This window comes from Pavona decussata, unplaced genomic scaffold (genome assembly GCF_977016875.1).
Source record: "Pavona decussata unplaced genomic scaffold, jaPavDecu1.1 SCAFFOLD_28, whole genome shotgun sequence".
Taxonomy (NCBI): Eukaryota; Metazoa; Cnidaria; class Anthozoa; order Scleractinia; family Agariciidae; genus Pavona; species Pavona decussata.
Window position 1 is genome coordinate 1,605,640 of NW_028145451.1, and position 16,202 is coordinate 1,621,841.

General features: G+C 37.0%; 3 protein-coding genes and 1 long non-coding RNA gene across 5 annotated transcripts in view; 1 reads left to right on the forward strand and 3 right to left on the reverse strand.

Annotated features, from left to right (window-relative positions):
• Positions 1–701: 701 nt before the first annotated feature.
• Positions 702–16,202, reverse strand: part of LOC146485026 (adenosine receptor A3-like) — a 65,291-nt gene continuing 49,790 nt past the window's right edge. The window contains exon 4 of the transcript XR_014863488.1: positions 702–739. The gene's annotated coding sequence lies outside the window, so the exon portion shown is untranslated. The remainder of the gene's footprint in view (positions 740–16,202) is intronic.
• Positions 791–9,862, reverse strand: LOC146485027 (uncharacterized). The gene is made up of 6 exons (XM_085103987.1): positions 9,471–9,862; positions 6,791–7,131; positions 5,748–6,099; positions 4,790–4,881; positions 2,685–2,798; positions 791–1,552 (listed from the first exon to the last, which is right to left on the reverse strand). The coding sequence occupies exons 1-6, from the start codon at positions 9,631–9,633 to the stop codon at positions 1,322–1,324; spliced, it is 1,293 nt and encodes a 430-aa protein (XP_084960113.1). The 5' UTR covers positions 9,634–9,862; the 3' UTR covers positions 791–1,321.
• Positions 10,438–13,322, forward strand: LOC146485028 (uncharacterized). Its single transcript, XR_014863489.1, has 2 exons — positions 10,438–10,799; positions 11,598–13,322. It is a non-coding gene; the product is annotated as an uncharacterized LOC146485028 (long non-coding RNA).
• LOC146485029 (GPI alpha-1,6-mannosyltransferase 2-like) lies at positions 12,114–15,728 on the reverse strand. Of its 2 annotated transcripts, none has more exons than XM_085103986.1 (4): positions 15,648–15,728; positions 14,495–15,478; positions 14,179–14,311; positions 12,114–13,812 (listed from the first exon to the last, which is right to left on the reverse strand). In XM_085103986.1, exons 2-4 carry the CDS (start codon positions 15,415–15,417, stop codon positions 13,618–13,620), a joined length of 1,251 nt encoding a protein of 416 aa, XP_084960112.1. In that variant the 5' UTR covers positions 15,418–15,478; positions 15,648–15,728; the 3' UTR covers positions 12,114–13,617. The 2 variants fall into 2 exon arrangements, with proteins under 2 accessions (XP_084960112.1, XP_084960111.1); XM_085103985.1 differs by having other exon boundaries at positions 14,495–15,519; positions 15,648–15,726.

Genomic DNA, 16,202 nt, shown 5'->3' on the forward strand with positions numbered 1-16,202 from the left:
TACAAGTATGCTGATTTAAGATATTGAAACTTGTAGGCGGATAAGGGATGACCCACTCATCCCCTCCCTCCGCTCAAGCAACAAGCCTTCATAAAAGACAGCGCGTCGATAACGATTACTTCCCCTTTCCACCCCCCCCCCCCCCCACCACCCCCAAAAAATGCACACACGCCTTCATCATTGCCCTATAAGGAGTCCCTCAAGAAGCTACGTTCCAGGGCAATTTTCAGTCGAAGGAGCGAGAAACTTCACAATTTGAAAAAAATTTGCTTTTTTCGTTTTCTGGAAACTAATAAAGCGTTACAGGCGCAGTTATTCGGACGGCATGAAGTAAACAGAGCAAAAATTCCCCCGATCTTAAAAACATTCGTGTGTCCGATTTTTGTCGGGTTTGGTATTCGAGGATGATGCCCCAACGACAGCTCATTACACAGCATTTTAATTGGATTTCATAAAAAGAAAAGGATTTCATAAAAGATTAGAATAATTTTATGAATCAGGGCCCAGTTGCTCAAAGCCTGGTTAAGCTAATCCTGGGTTATCTTGAAGTTTGATTCAAGTTTACTTACCAATCAATAAAGATTCTTCCAAAAGATTTTTGTCCCTTAGTTTTCACTCAGATCTTTTCTTTACCATTAGCTTAAAATCAGCTATTAAAAAATTTTTAACGAGAGAAATGGAAACCTTGGTTAACTTTTAATCAGGAATTAGCGTTAATCGGCCTTCAAACAACCGGGCCCTGGATTCTAGAATTGCAAAGTTTAACAACAACTAGTTTTGACCAAGTGACTAAAATTTCAAAACTTCTTTTCAGTTTATTAATCTCCAAAGTTTTCCTTTCATCGAAACATACATTATTTTACATACACATAACTGACAAAGATGTTTCTAACTTAGCCCTCAGTTCTTAAAAAGAACATATAAAACACGCTCTGTGTTGCTAGCTTACGCTTAACAACCACGAAAAAATAACGTGTTTCACAGTTTCAAGATAAAACATCATTAAATATAAACAGGGAACCATCATCTTAAATAAATAATTTCTTTTGATTTCGAAAAATAAACTCTCTGGTTCTAGATTTGCTTATAAGAACATGCATGGATAAGTGTGCATGGAAAATACGCTAAGCGAAAGTTTGATAAGAAAGCCAATATCCAGGGTGATTTGATCACCTACAAACGGTATTAAACTTTAGTATAATGCTCACACTGTAAGGGAATTCAAATAAAATTTTTAAACGTTTTTTTCGTGATCTAAGTGAAAACATTGGTTTATATGTATTTTCATTTTTACAAATAAAGCGTTTTCTTTAACCCTTCTTCAGCTAGTCCGCTGTTCGGATAAACATATAGCGATTCTCCTGCAGATCTCCGTGTCGATGTGTTCAGGAAACAGAAGCGTCTCGTTTTCAGTTGAGCTCACTGCTTTGTAAAGCTGGGCTTTTTTCCTGAACATAGATTTCTTCCTCTGTGTTTTCCGCTTGAGACCGTGCATAAAATAATCCAATTGACCAATGTTAACATCTACAAACAGAATCTGCGGTTTTGTGAACTGAAAAACAAATCAAACGATTCAGGTTTTTTGTTGAACAAAAATCATTCGACAGTCATTTAAAAGAAGAATCTTCTTTCGTTAACTTAAAACAGGGTTGCCACTTTTCAGGATAACAAAAATTCCCAGACTTTTTCACCGACCACAAACCAGTTTTCAAGGACACAGAAGACATATTCTTTGGCAAATAAGTCAGCCATGAGGCCACAGAAATCAGCTCCTTTGTAAATGGCTTTTGAAACAACATTACCTTTACCAGCTAGGAAACCCTTTCCCATTATACAAGTGGCTAGCCAAAAATAAAATCCCCTGACGTTTCACTGACTTTGAGGTAGACTTTATTATTTCTCTGACTTGATTTCCCTTGACTTGACTTGGATTTGTTGCAAGTTCATTTTACTCATAAAAACACATTTGTTATGGGTGTGTATGGTATATGGCTCACAACTAAACGACAGCCTTGCCACACCATAGAGAGGCATTGCCTTAGGATGAAAAAATATGGTCACAAAATGGCCACCAACATGGCCGCCATGACGTCACGTGCAATCAACCTATTTCGATTTTTTTTGCTCAGTTAACGTTTCTTTTTCGGAAAGATTTCTCAAGATTCCATTCAAATGCTGGACATTACAAAAAGGAATTCGAATATTCATTTCATTCTCGGAAAAACTACTCACATGTGATGTAGACTGACTGTAATACCAGCACATGTAATGTGACATCTATCTTGGAACACATGGTTACAAGCAAAATTTTCAAAAATTCAAAATTCTAAAAGTACACAATAACTTTAGTTACAAACATATCTGAACACTGAACAAACATGAATATATGAAACATATATTTTAACTGCGGGTGAAAGAGTAAACAGAAGCAAGACCCTTGCAGTTATTCACACAACTAATAAGCAGCTATGAAAAGAAAGCCTGAAAAAAAAATCAGGCTTGAACGGGATTCGAACCTATGACCCATGGCCAGTGCAGTGCTCTACTAACAGAGCTATCAAGCCAACAATATGACCAGCTTCTTCTTTAAACTTATTAGTAACCTGCTGCTTGCAAGACCTATAAGCTATGAAAATGAATAGGAAGTTAAGTCTAATCTTCAGTTCTCAAGCTGTAGTTATTACCTGGTCAGATATGTGTTCTTCGTCAATTGACGTTCCTGACACATCAACCAAGAATGAACGAGTCTGTAGGGCACTCTCGTCCAAATGCTTGGCAAGTACTGAAAGAACATCCTCCTGTGGAAAAAAAAATTTAATATATATTTATACAAACATTCAATGGTTCATCTTCTTTCTTGACCAGGAGGGCTGTACTTAGACTATCCTATGCTTAAATCAATAATAATTAATTTAAATAGGCTATTTACCCTGTCTAAAATATGGTTAAATACAAACAAAATTTGTTTGTATTTAACCATTTTGTATTTAATAATATTCCACCATTTATTTTAATAGTTTAAGAAAAACTACATGGTTTTAACAACAGAGTTGATACTTGGTAATTTAGTCACCATAAAGAGATTCAAGTGCTGACGTTTTGCAGCAATCTCGCAATGCACGCACTAGGATGAACCCTGCAGTACACATGTACCATACAATTCCAAAAATAAGCCCCTCCATATAGAAGCCACCCAAAACTGAAACGCAAAAATACCTCCTATAATAAGCCCCTCCAAATATAAGCCCCCAGGGGTTTGTATTTGGAAATTATCCTCAATTATACAAACCAAATCAAACTACACATAATCACCATCATCAGGAAGCCTTTTTTAATCATAAAAGAATGATTCCGTGCACTAAAGTAATGTGGTCAACAAGTGTTGAAGATGAGCTTTCAATTAGTTATCATGAACTTTGAGCCTGAACTATGTTACCGTTTTTACTGTATTTTCATTCCAATACAGTTCATTGCTGTTGTGTTTGAACTTGGCATTTTCAGTGCGATTTTAAATTCGTAACAAATTAAAATTTGTTACGAATTTCTAACCAGTTGCACATTCAAAACTTTTGACACAAATTTCCCTCCAATTATAAACCCAGCCAATTTTGAAACTTAAATTTCCCTCCTATAATAAGTCCCTCCGAATATAAGCTCCTTCCAAAAATAAGCCCCTCAAAAAGGTTCTTTGAAAAATATAAGCCCCGGGGCTTATTTTCGGAATTTTACGGTATACTGTATAAATCAAAATCAAATAGAACGTTTAAAAGTTCACTACAATTGCATGTATATATTCGAAACCAATTATTTTAAGGACGGTGCCCACTAATACCGAAATATTTTTGTGCGGTTGATGACTATGCGGGAAAAGCAGATCTTAGCAAGGGCTATTGGAATTCAAAAAGAAAATTGGGGGTAACCACGCATTTTTCCGAGATAATTAAACATTAATATCTCTAGAAAACGCCAAAATATAAAGCAATGTATGGGATTTTTTCCTAAATTGAAGCTTAATTATCTCTGAAAAATGCATGGTTACCCCCAATCGTTTTTTGAGATACCACAAGCATTTGGTAAGTTCTGCTTTCTCCGTATAGTTTTAAACCGGGCAAAAATATTCCTGTATTAGTAGGCACCACCCATAGGAAACCCGAGTATCTCGCGATGCGCAGAACGTATGCGCAGTAACAATAGTAGGCACCGTCCTTAAGTTGGTATTGGAATCAGTAATAAGATATAACCTTGGAGAATTGTGTAAAAATTTGTTACATATTACTGTAGTACAGTAAGTAATTACAGGGGATCTTTACCAAAGCTTGACTGAGCTTGCTTAAGACTTCCTTGCCTGATGTAATTGAGTTTTGTCAAAACCTTTTAATACATGATGTAAAAGGGCGTAAGGCAAAATATAAAAAACATAAAAACATAAAAAAAACAATTTCATGTGTGAACAAAAATTGGGCCTAAATTAGACTTAATTAGCTTCATAATTTCCACCAGCTGTGAAAGGGAAAACAAGAAAGCAAACTTAACCCTTCAAGTCCCAATTATCAAGATGTAAATTCTCCTCACTATTCTCATACATTTCTTACATTACTAGTTGGGAGAATTTGTTTGAACATCAAGAAAATTTATCTTTGGTGATCATTTCCTCCATAATTTTTTCTCGCATCCTTCAAAATTGGTTAAGCAGTGATCTTGTAAGGAGAAAATAGATGTTCATCACCATTGGGACTTAAAGAATTGAGGAATGAGAGGTATGAGAACCAGCCAACTTTCCGGTACTTACAGCAGGTGCCTGAGGCTGATTGGTGAGCTTATGGAGTAAAACCTCCTTCATGGGATATCTATTGGTGTCTATTGATGTGAATGTTTGTTCATCTAGTAAGAAACAATAACTGTATAAGAATTAAGTTTCACACACAGGTCAGTGTGCATATAATTCATGGTAAGGTAAGGGTGACTATATAGAGGGTTAGGGTAAGGGTTAGGGTCGGTCAGTGCATGTATGGTTAAAAGGTGTGGTGGCAACAAGTGCACTTCATTGGCACTACCATTAACTAAAGATAGACTTAACCATTTTCGGTGCTTATTTCAATTTGAGAGCTCAATGAAAATGATCAACATAATTGGAGACAGGGCCCTTATTGAGGGCTTACACCACACTTTGAAAGTAGTTATTTTTGTGGCTACTGCCTTCTGGGAAGGTTAGTAGCTACTATGCTATCGCGTTGTGCGTAAGTCCGTAAATCGGAAGCTTTTAGAATTGCAGAATTCAGCCGAAGTTGGGTCGAGTTCACCACGACAGGTTGAAGAGATCTCAGTCAGCTTATTCGTGCAGAAGATCGATGCAAACATTCCTTCAAAACCAGCAGACTACTGAACGTTTTCACTGACAATGCAAAATAAAAAATTGAAGGGGTGCCTGGAAAAAGCCTGAAGTGACTTCTGATAAACTACTATATTCTCCTTCCAAATTACATTGATGTAAGATGTGAGATGAGAGATCAAGAGTCTCTTGGGCATTTTCCATGCACCACTTATATTATAGAGAAAACTATGACCTGGGGTAATAGGTTTTACATCCTTATTCTTGTTTTTCTTTGTGTCTTTCTAGTTGATACAAGCACATGGACAATAATCAAAATATCCTGATCTTTGTTCTAGGTGGTTTTGTTTCTCAACATTAATTTGTAAGTTCTAATGTGCTAGTGATAATACTGTGCCTTCACTGCTCATGAACTTACCAAATGAAAACAGCACTACCGTGTTGATGACTCTACTTGCGCTAAAATCCATTTCAGCTGCAAAGAAGTCCATCACAACATCCCAGACATGCTGCACTTGAGCTGCTGATGTGTCAATTCTAACTATTCTGTCCTCATTAGTGAAGTAGTTTAAGAAATCCTTCACTGACTTTTCATACAGTACAAAGCGTCGTTTAGTCCTGCTTGTGTCCATTTCATCACCCTGGTCAGAAGACGCATCTTTGGGGTTTGTGGTTGGCGGCTTTGCACACGCTGGAGAGTGGCTGTTCTTAATGTTATTCAGAAGATCATCTTTTGATAATGTCAAGTTCAAAGCAAATGCACAAGGGAACTGAACGTAAAAAAAAAACATTTCAGACACAAGCAAAATATTAATTTTGGTAGTCAAAGGTACAAGTACATGTACCAGAAAAGGCGATAGAGGAAATCACTCCTAAGTCACTACAAGGCTGTCGTTTGTAGTAAGGTGTTGGAGGTTGGATTAGTTCAAATTGATGATTGATGTATGTATCTTTTTTTGCTAACCAATCTACACTGAACATGCTGAGTATTGCAAAATTGAGCAATTTTTCTCTCACAACCTACAGTGTCTATGTAGAATCCAATATTGTTAATGCACAAATCAAAACTCAGTGCTGGTAAAATGCTTGCTCAACTTTACATGTACAATGTAGCTGTAAATTTTGACTAAATACTGTAAGTTATACTACTACAGAGCAATTTTTTTCTTGCACAGGCATTATGCTATTTGTCAAAAAAATGTTTCATCGCCACCAGACTGTAAAAAATCATGTGAAGCCACACTTGTAAGGGTAACATGACAGCTAAAAATTCACAGCAAAACTATTGTAAGAATTTCAACAAGTTGAATTTATTTTTCATGACAAAGTATTGGGTTGTGACACCACCTGGGCAAGGTTGACTACAGGTGTGATTATTGCTGTATGGTGATATGACTTTTTCAGAAAATGTGCATCGCCTGAGCAAGCAAAAAGTCACTCAGTAATACTGTAAGTCTTTACCTTCTTTTCAAATTCTTCCATCTCCTTATCACATTTCTTGATGAATCCATCAACCCTCATCATGAACTTAAGATTTGGGATAAGATCCACCAATATTGGTCTATCAGGAATGCTTTTGATCTCCTCCTGGAGAATTTCCAAAACCCAGTCCAGTGTGAGAGAATCTGGGTTATCTTTTATAAACTCAGCAAGGCCATGTGTTCCTAATACAGGTTCAAGCCCCTCTTCTGCAGCCTTTTTTGGAAGTTTTTGCAAAATTAAATCCTCCGCTGATATGAAGGCAAATCTAAACATTGCCTTCAGGTCATTCACGATGCTGCCTTTAGCTGATCCAGGACCCCCTGTTAAGCATGCCAGGAAAGAAGGATTAGGATGAGCTAATGCCACTGAGACCTCAATAATCTAAATCACAGAAGTTGAGGGAATTTTACTGGCACTGTTTCCTGAGGACATAACGCACATGTTAATAGTAGTTTGGAGACATTTCTAGGTTGCAATGCAGAGGTGAGATTCTTTGTCCATCGATCATGTTCTTCCACAAAATAGAGAAAGGCTACATGTAGGTTGTAAATAAAATGTATTCTCCATCCAAGGCTGGCAAGCCACAAGTACAGTCTACTTGTCACGCCTGGTTGACATCCAGTTTTTATTCATGGCAAAGAAACATTTAATAAATGTAATGAGATTAATAAGCATCGAAATAATACTGCTTCGTACTTGATTGATTTCCACTTTTTTCACCTCTCTCAAAATACATGTACCTTAGACACCACTGACATTAGTACATCAGTATTAGTTTGTTTCAAACTTGCACCACAAACAAAATTATGCATGCCTGACTGACTTATAATAATTATTGCAGTAGTCCCTCATAAGTGTGCTGAAAACTCAAACTCAATTCAAACTTTACTCCTAACTCAGTCATTATATCCTATCCCAAAAGCAAAAAAACACATCTTGACACAACATTTACAGAAAACAATTCTTTGCTATACAGATTCAAAACTCAGCTTTTTCAAAGTGGACATACATTTGTAAATACCAATATTTGGTAGATATTTACATTGTAAGTCTTAATGAAACCAGCTGTGCCACAAAGTGCAACTGCCAAAAATGTTTTACAAACTAGAACTAATGGCTCAGATAAAAGGTGCTTGTGTTCACTCAGATAGTCTAACCTCAGACCCAAACTAATGCCGTCCTCCCTGAATACTAGACTCAGTCAAATTACCATTAATGGTGTGCACGAAATATCCACACACCTCAGAAAGTTTTTGTTTGAACCCTCCCCACCCCCTATAAGCCTACGGAATTTTTAAACTAATTTAAGATTTTGAGACCCCCTACCCCTTGGGGTCAGGATGAATAGTTTTTGGAACCATGCAATCCATATAATTAGATAACCACCAAAGGCATCAGTGAAGAATAATTTTGTAAAAACGCAAAATCTAAACACGGCACTCAGGGCTATAAAATCTCTGAGACTACCAAAACAAATAATGGCTGCACTATCACAGTGCTGTGATATCTGTGATTAATCACATAATTTGTCTTTTGTTTTATTAAACTGAATTTAATTAAACGTCTGTGGATGACTGGTTTAATTAGCATTAATCACAAAAAGCTGGTTGAGATTAGTTTAAATGAATTTGAATGTTTTCTGGGCCAAGAAAATTGCAAAAACTTTTGTAGCAGTCTCTTGATATTGAACAATCAGAACATTTTAAATACACAATTAAGACTTCAACGACAAAGAACATACATACAAAATTAAAGGTATACAGCTGATTGCTTTAATACGTTCTGCGTATACAGTGAAAGAAAAGTGGAGACAGTTGTATATGAATATTACACGAAAACACACCAGGAGAAATTCCACTAGCTGACTTTAATTTGCAATTGAGTGGTTGAAAATGTGATATCTAACCAATCTGAGTTTAGTGCAAAATATTGCCTAGTTGTTTCCAATGTTTTCTTCTCTTTGGATGTAAACTAATAGACTGATTAAGCATAAAATAATTCATCTTTTTTTAAGTGCTCGAGGCAATTAACGCAGAAGTTAAATCAAAAATAAAATTGAGAGGCGAAGAATCGAGATCAATACATGTAAGCTTATATCGTACATGCACGCCAGTTTCTGTTGACAGAAAAACAGAGGACGAGCAAAAATTGATCTGTTCTATAATGTGTAGTATTTTTAACTTGTTAAAGCGATGGGAGTAGAATCGCTAATAAGAGTAAGAGGCGCTTCAAAAGCCGATATCATTAAGGTCTCCACTGAATTAATAATACGCTATTCTCTTCGAAAGACAAAATGGCCCTCTCGTTGAACAGTATCCCAATAAAGTCACATATTGGAGGCGGGTTTTAATTTTGTATGCACAAAAGGAAGACCGGCACTAGCTATTTAAGGCTAATTTGAAGAGAAAGTCGAGATTAAAGTTGTCCATGAATCTCAGGGTCTGTTTGAGCTCCAAACAGCGAGCCAAAACTTCGATTACTCATGCAAATTAATGTTAGAAATGTTGTTGACATCCCCCAAGGCGAGAACCGACTAGATATAAAATAATACTCCCTTATAAACGCACAAAGAAAAGGGTAGACAATTTTTCCGTAAGGTCTAAGTGACAAAGAACAATAAAAAACGAATAAAAATTTAAATAACATCGAGTTGACCTACCGAATATGAAAACAATCCGACGCTCCTGGTCGATCTTCTTTACACCTTTTCCGATCTCTACCACGACATTGGGCCTTTGAACGATTGTATTTCTTCGACTGAAATCAAATTTGTTGCCTTCATTTTCCTCATTACCTTTGGCGGTGCTAGTCCCGCAACCCATTTCCGTAAAGAAAGCCCCAGTAAGGTCGATAACCTCAAGCAACCCTTCGCTCCATTTCTGAACGAATGACGAGTACAAACAAACTGCGAACGACCTTCCCGCCTCCAGGCCAGCCTCGGTCAATTAGTTTCTATGGTAACCTTTTCGCGGCAAATTATCTTACCCCGAAATCAAATAATTAAATCAATTGTTTCCAGATTCCTTTCTCGATTTAACTTTCCTTTGGTGGATCAAAAACATTTTATTTCGCCCGAGGAAATCTCTGATAAAGGCCTCTCAAGAAAATACCGTGACGTCCGAGGAGCCAGGCGTAGAAGGAAACACGCAATTTCCACGCGTTGGCACCACTTCCGACTTCCGCTAGCGTGCACTGTTTGTTTTTCTTCTTCTTCTTTTCTCTTATTCCCTTTTGGGATAAAGTTTCAGGGACTCTATCTTATTATGTTTGGGTGTGTTGATGGCCAAAAGGCTTAAGCTTGGCAAATTATTTGTCGAGCATTTTTCTCTTTTCATTCGCATGGCCCTAGAGCGCACCCGAACAGTTTTGTGGTCAAAACACTCACACGAAATTAAGCTTCATTAATGGCCAACATGGATCCGTTTTCAACTATCAGTGCTCCTTTCCAGAACAGCTTGTCTTCAATAACTTTAACAGAAAGTTCTTCGACCAAAGAACGACAAACTATATATAAAAACACTCTGTTCTCTGCCTTGGTTGCCGCTGATCCTTATAACTTCATATGCATCAGTAAAGCTTCCAAAGAAGTCCCTTATTAAACAAACTACATTTCAAGGTTTAGGCCATTTTCGAACTGTCTTCACCTTCGTTTTTTAAAGTGATTAAGACAGGTGCAACATCTTTTAATGAGAAAATGACTTCATTTACAAGTGATTGACAACTTTTTTTCATAGGATGTGCACAGTGCACTAATTTGGTTTGTAAAAAGAGATAAATTATAGGTATTCCAAAAAGTAACCATAAATAGAAACATTTTCGTTCGTGGATGGGTGCATCCTAAAATACTGACACTAATTGCAATGTAACAATTAGTCGAAATTAGACTTCAAAGCCACTTTTTCTTTGATGAACAAATTCAATTCTCAATAAGTCAGTACAGCTCAGTTGACTGCTAATATAACTACAATCAAAAAAATTGTTTTCCTGAGTTTTATGTATCAGTCAATTCCAAGCGCGATCATCCCCCCCCCGGGCAACCCCCGGGCATTTGACCCCTGTTCGGCTCCACATAGTGGGGCATTTGACGCGAATAGAAACCCGACCCATCGGGCATTTGACCCGTCGAAAAAATGCTGGTCAGCGGTCGCATAAATTGTCGGAATGCTTGCACAGCCAGAATTTACTCGTATATTTTGCGTCAAACAGTTTTTAATGTAGTAAGCCATTTAATACTACCATAGAGAAGCGTTCCAACAAATGTATCTGAGATTGTTTTTGGCATGGTGGGGTTACATATTGCCCTTCGCTTCTCATTTTCAGTGGTATGTCCAAGTTCCCTCAAGCTTCGTTCTCCCTTTGCTCGGCGTTCGAAGCTCGACTTGTTGGCATGTCTAGGTTTCATAACATAGTGTTTTTTTTTCATTGTTCTTGTTATCACACGTATTAGCAAACTTCATGTACATTTAATATAAAAGAAAAGCGAGTATCGGTACATATATCGTTAAACTCTCTGTTAGTTGAGTTTCATATGTGATGTTATGCATTATCTTTAATAATAAATTGTTTTAAATTTATTAATGTATGAATTTCGTTGATTTTTATGTAAACAGAGCTAGCGAATACAAAAAAAAAAAAACCAACACGATGACTTTTCAGCCCCAACCAGTGGGGCATTTGACCTAGAAATCGGCCCATATAGAGGGGAATTTGATCAGGCATTTTTAAAAAAGTCAAATGCCCGGGGGTTTGCCCGGGGGGGGGATGATCGCTTTTGGAATTGACCCAGACATTAATCATTTATATAAATTAACAACAAAAAAATTATTTCCTGTCCTCAATAAAAGTTTAAAAGTGGAATATTTCGTTAGGCTCAACTAACTTCACCAGCCATCAATGAAATAATTTCCTGTACTCAGAGAGTGCAATTGAAGTTTAATAGTGGAAAGTATACTTGATGGCTGGTGAAGTTTGGTTGAGCCAAACAAAATATTCTACTTTTAAACATTTTTTGTGCCCTGAGTACAGGAAATTATTTTCTTGCTTTTAAATACTACTAACTAGTCAGAGAAAACATATAGCATCAGTGTAAAAAGGCACCCTTTTATGACAATCAGATAATAAAACAGGACAATTTTCTTCCCAAGACCACAAAGGGGACAACCACTGTCTACCACAGTAAGTTCCCATATGCGCATTGCACTACACTTGTCTTGATATTAATATTATTGGAAATCCTCAGCATGTTTTCAAAAAAATAGATGAAATTTTGTAATTTTTTCCTCTTGCTTTCCCCTGTTTTCCCTTGGGTGACTAGAATTCTTATCCTATAAGTTCTTGAGGATATTTTTTCACAAACAATTGTACCCAACTCTGCACTGAGCACCTTGTTAGGGAATTCACTACCATGAAAAGTTTTTTTAAATGTAGATGCTCAGAGATGCAATTTACATCATCTGGGTGGATTCAATTGTACCAGTGCATGTATGGCTTCAACTCTGATCTGGGTAACAATTTATTAGAAAATTAGATTAAAATGTGCTTGAGATTTCTATAATTAACCCTTTAAGCCCTGAGATCACACTGCATATAATTTCCTCACTGTTCTTGAATACAATTTGAGAGAATTGGACCAAACATCAAGATAGTTCAATTTTAACCCTTTCCCAAATTTCAAAAAACAAATTCTCTTATCTTGTCCCCACACTTTTCTTATAAAAGTACTGGGGAGAAGTTATCAAAATATCAAGAAAGTTCACCTTGGGTGATCATATCCTTAATTCTCATTACCTCAGGGATTGAATAAGCATTGAAATTACAAGGAGAAATTTGATGCTGATCACTTTTAGGGCTTAAAGGGTAACCCCTAGTAGTGACCAGTAGATAATTTCTCCTTTTATAAATCAATAAATGTGGTTTATTAAAACTTGACAGGTGCACCCAATGGTTGCTTTCATTGGATATCTGTTTGGAAGACCTAAATCAACGCAGAAATTCTGAATCAGTTATCAAGAAAGTCTCAAGTTCTTTTCTTTGGCAAAATGACAGCTCAAAATTTCATACCACTGGAAAACAAATTCCTATCATTTTTGGAGGGGCAAACATCTTGTAAAAAATGTGAACAAAGGTCAGCTGGCATTTTCAGAAAGCCTACAACAGCTCATAAATTTAGGGAATAAGATTCCATGTATTTTCCCCAAAAATACCAGAAGTAGGCATCCTTCAGTCTCGGAAGATGCTACGGGTTGTTCAACGATACCAGAAACCAAAGAATCTAGACATGCAGGTTAAAATGAATTTTTTTTACACAAATGTGCTTTAAAAATGCCACAAAATGATCTGGAAACACGGGAGACAACATGTTAAGTATTTTGCTTAAATGTTCTTGTTAGGTGCCCCTGACTTGATTAATCAGAAATTGGAGTCCATCACAAGAAAGATCACATTAAAATTAGTCAGTTTACCAAGTTTGAGGTTCTGTTATTAGATTGCAACCAGGTATAAGGCTTTCAAAAATCGTAAAAAATAGAGAATGAGATTTGGGGGATGCCATCTCAGAATTAGAGACATTTGTATGGAGTTTCAGCAGCCTTTGACAGGTCATAGCTTGGTTACTACGTAATGAAACATAACCAAACTTGGTAAACTTACTATTTTTATGCAATCTTTCTAGCAATGGGGTTCACTTCTTCATATGATACAATTTGAACAATGTGTAAACCAGGTTCCAGTTCCTTTATGGACTTCAGAATGGGCAATAGCTGTATATATATTAACACCATACATTTATAATTATAGTACACAGTTCACTAAGTCCATGGGTAAAAGTTGCAGTGTAATGCAGTTCCAATAAAGAAGTACAAGAGACAATAACCCAGAATGCACTGTGACTTCCATTTGCTTCTGCAGTTTCTGTGACTTGATTCAGCAGTATCTCTCATAATGACATGAGCAGAGTACCAGTAAATGAGAGGAGAAGAAGAGGCAATAAATCTTGTGATAACCTGCAATGCATATAGCAATATAAACCAATAAAAATATGTTACACGAGCCTCAGCTAAAAAGCACAGCAAGTCAGAGTGCCTCCATCTTTCAATATAATATAGATCTGAGGGGAGCTGAAAGGTTTAAAGCATTGATTTCACAGATCCTTGGGATGACTGTTCCCGTCCTAATAGCTGCTGCAAATTTGAAGGAAGATTCACCAACTGCCAAGTTTTAACCCTTGGCAAGTCAAGTAAAGTCTCATCCCTTAGGCATCCACAGTGCAAAATGGACCTCTTACGGAAATAGCTGAACATTCGCGATGGACAGTTCACATTATTTACTATCTAATCATACATGCAAACTAAACTCCAGTGGACACTGACCTGCACATGCAAGGAGGTGAACCCAAACAGCGTCATGAAAGCAAGATGGACAATATACACAAAGACTGATGGGCCGTGGTAGAATTCAATGTTCTCTCTTTCACTACTTCTACCAGACTGATGAATTGATCTCCTATTGAAAATACATGTATGGTAAGTGTCACATACCAGCCTTGCAATATTTTAATAACTTACTGCAATAGTTGTAGTTGAGTTGTCAAAAGGAGCAGGGCAAAGTGATTCTTACAGACAGTCTTCTCCAAAAGAAAAGTAACCTTTTCATGAGATGGCCTCAATTCTATAAAAAAATACTTACCTTGTCATATCATCTTTCTTGTGTTTCACTTGAAACAAACCAAGTGTTTTAATCACTTCAAGATTTTCCTGATGGCAACAGTAGGTCAGCACTGCACACGAACTTAAGACAATCATAGGTGCAGCAAGAAAAAAGTTTGGTATTTGCTTTATCTCAAAGTAACGTAAAAATCCCACATTCCAGTAGGTATCTTGAATGTATGAGTAAGGAAATGGCAGCCACTTGTTACACCAAGGAAGCTTCTGATGTGAAGTATCTCTAGTGATGGGTGAACAATATAAACTGTATCCATACAACTGAAAGAGGATAAATGGAGCCAGCACAATACCATTCATGATTAATACCTTTAAGATAGTTCTCACCAGAAAGATTAAATGTGCAAACCTGAAATTATATGATGGCATTTTAGGTGAAGTCAGTTCATTAGAAATAAAACGTTTTACTATGCTGTGGGCCACAAAGCCACAGGATATAATACCATTTGAACGTGTTGCACAACCAAGACCAAAAAGCAACAGAGGTACTATTGACCCTCCTTGTTCCAGGTGATACAAAGCAGTAAATTGAAGATAAGAAAACAAGCTTTCTGTGTACAAACTCGACATAAACACACTTGCAGGATTGAAGCAAAACAGAAGAGATGACATCAGAGCGGTCTTTTTACCACCAAATAAAACTCGGGTCAGTTTATAAAGTGATAGAGCGGCTAATGTAAAAAACAGTGTGTTAACAGCCCATCCACAAATGAGTATAGTACTCGGTCGGTTAATGAAATATTGCACTGCCGGTTGGAATATCCATGTTAAAGTCTTTAGTATCCAAGGATATAACGGGAAGAAAGCCATGTACTGTTCATACTTGTAGCCTTCTTCTGCTATTTTCAGGAAATATACAGCGTCCCACTTGCCAAATCCTCCGAACATTCTTTGAATTAACAAGTCACTCCAAGTGGGTTGAGTTTCCGTCGCCGAATGGAGAAAAAAACTAGAAGAGTCATAATCAAAGATGAATTCATTGAAGACAACCTGAAAATATAATAAAGCTCAAAGTTAAGCTTTTAATAACTGAGGGAAAGAATCCCTCTACTATAGCTATAGATTTCATACGATAGCTAATTGTCAAGGTTGATTTTATAAAACTTAATTTTCATTACCTGGACGAAAAGCAAAAGAAATCTCGAAGAGATTGCAGAGTGTATCACAAGCCGTGTGTCGTCCGCCATATTGAATTTGAGGTAGATATGTCATGTAAAGGTATCTTCCTACCGAATTTTGTAGGTACTTTAAGTATGGCTATTAAAGTGTATCATAATACAAATGACACTGCTGACATTACAGGCGCAAAAAGTCTTCAAGCACATGACCAGCGAGTACATACTGCAAATTTGATAGATTGCGCACGTATTGTACCAAAATGGTATATGTTCAAAATCTGGAGATCAAGGTACTAGTACCATGATGCCCTTCTTCAGTTCACAGTCTATTTTTTGGACCGCCACCCCGATTTGCTTAGTACGAGGGTGGAAAAGCCACTCCTTTTGGGCGGAGTGGCGCCCTCCCCCCCCCCCCCCCCGCCACCCCTCCCCGTATAAGCCACAACATGGAGTAACCCCAGGATCCTCTCTTGTCAAATTGTATATCTCGTTTCACATCAAAAGGGATAAAAAGCTCTTCCCTGAAAACCTGCAATTAAGTGGTCGTTATCATCG

What these genes read in the sequence shown, in the direction of transcription:
- LOC146485027 (XM_085103987.1), bottom strand. Translation starts at nt 9,633, where the DNA reads ATGGGTTGCGGGACTAGCACCGCCAAAGGTAATGAGGAAAATGAAGGC. An exon ending in TCGGATTGTTTTCATATTCG is followed by an intron (nt 7,132 to 9,470) that starts GTAGGTCAACTC and finishes CATGCTTAACAG; the next exon opens with GGGGTCCTGGATCAGCTAAA. An exon ending in TGGAAGAATTTGAAAAGAAG is followed by an intron (nt 6,100 to 6,790) that starts GTAAAGACTTAC and finishes TTTTACGTTCAG; the next exon opens with TTCCCTTGTGCATTTGCTTT.
- LOC146485029 (XM_085103985.1), bottom strand. Translation starts at nt 15,716, where the DNA reads ATGGCGGACGACACACGGCTTGTGATACACTCTGCAATCTCTTCGAGA. An exon ending in TTCTTTTGCTTTTCGTCCAG is followed by an intron (nt 15,520 to 15,647) that starts GTAATGAAAATT and finishes TTATATTTTCAG; the next exon opens with GTTGTCTTCAATGAATTCAT. An exon ending in TCACCTCCTTGCATGTGCAG is followed by an intron (nt 13,813 to 14,178) that starts GTCAGTGTCCAC and finishes TATGCATTGCAG; the next exon opens with GTTATCACAAGATTTATTGC.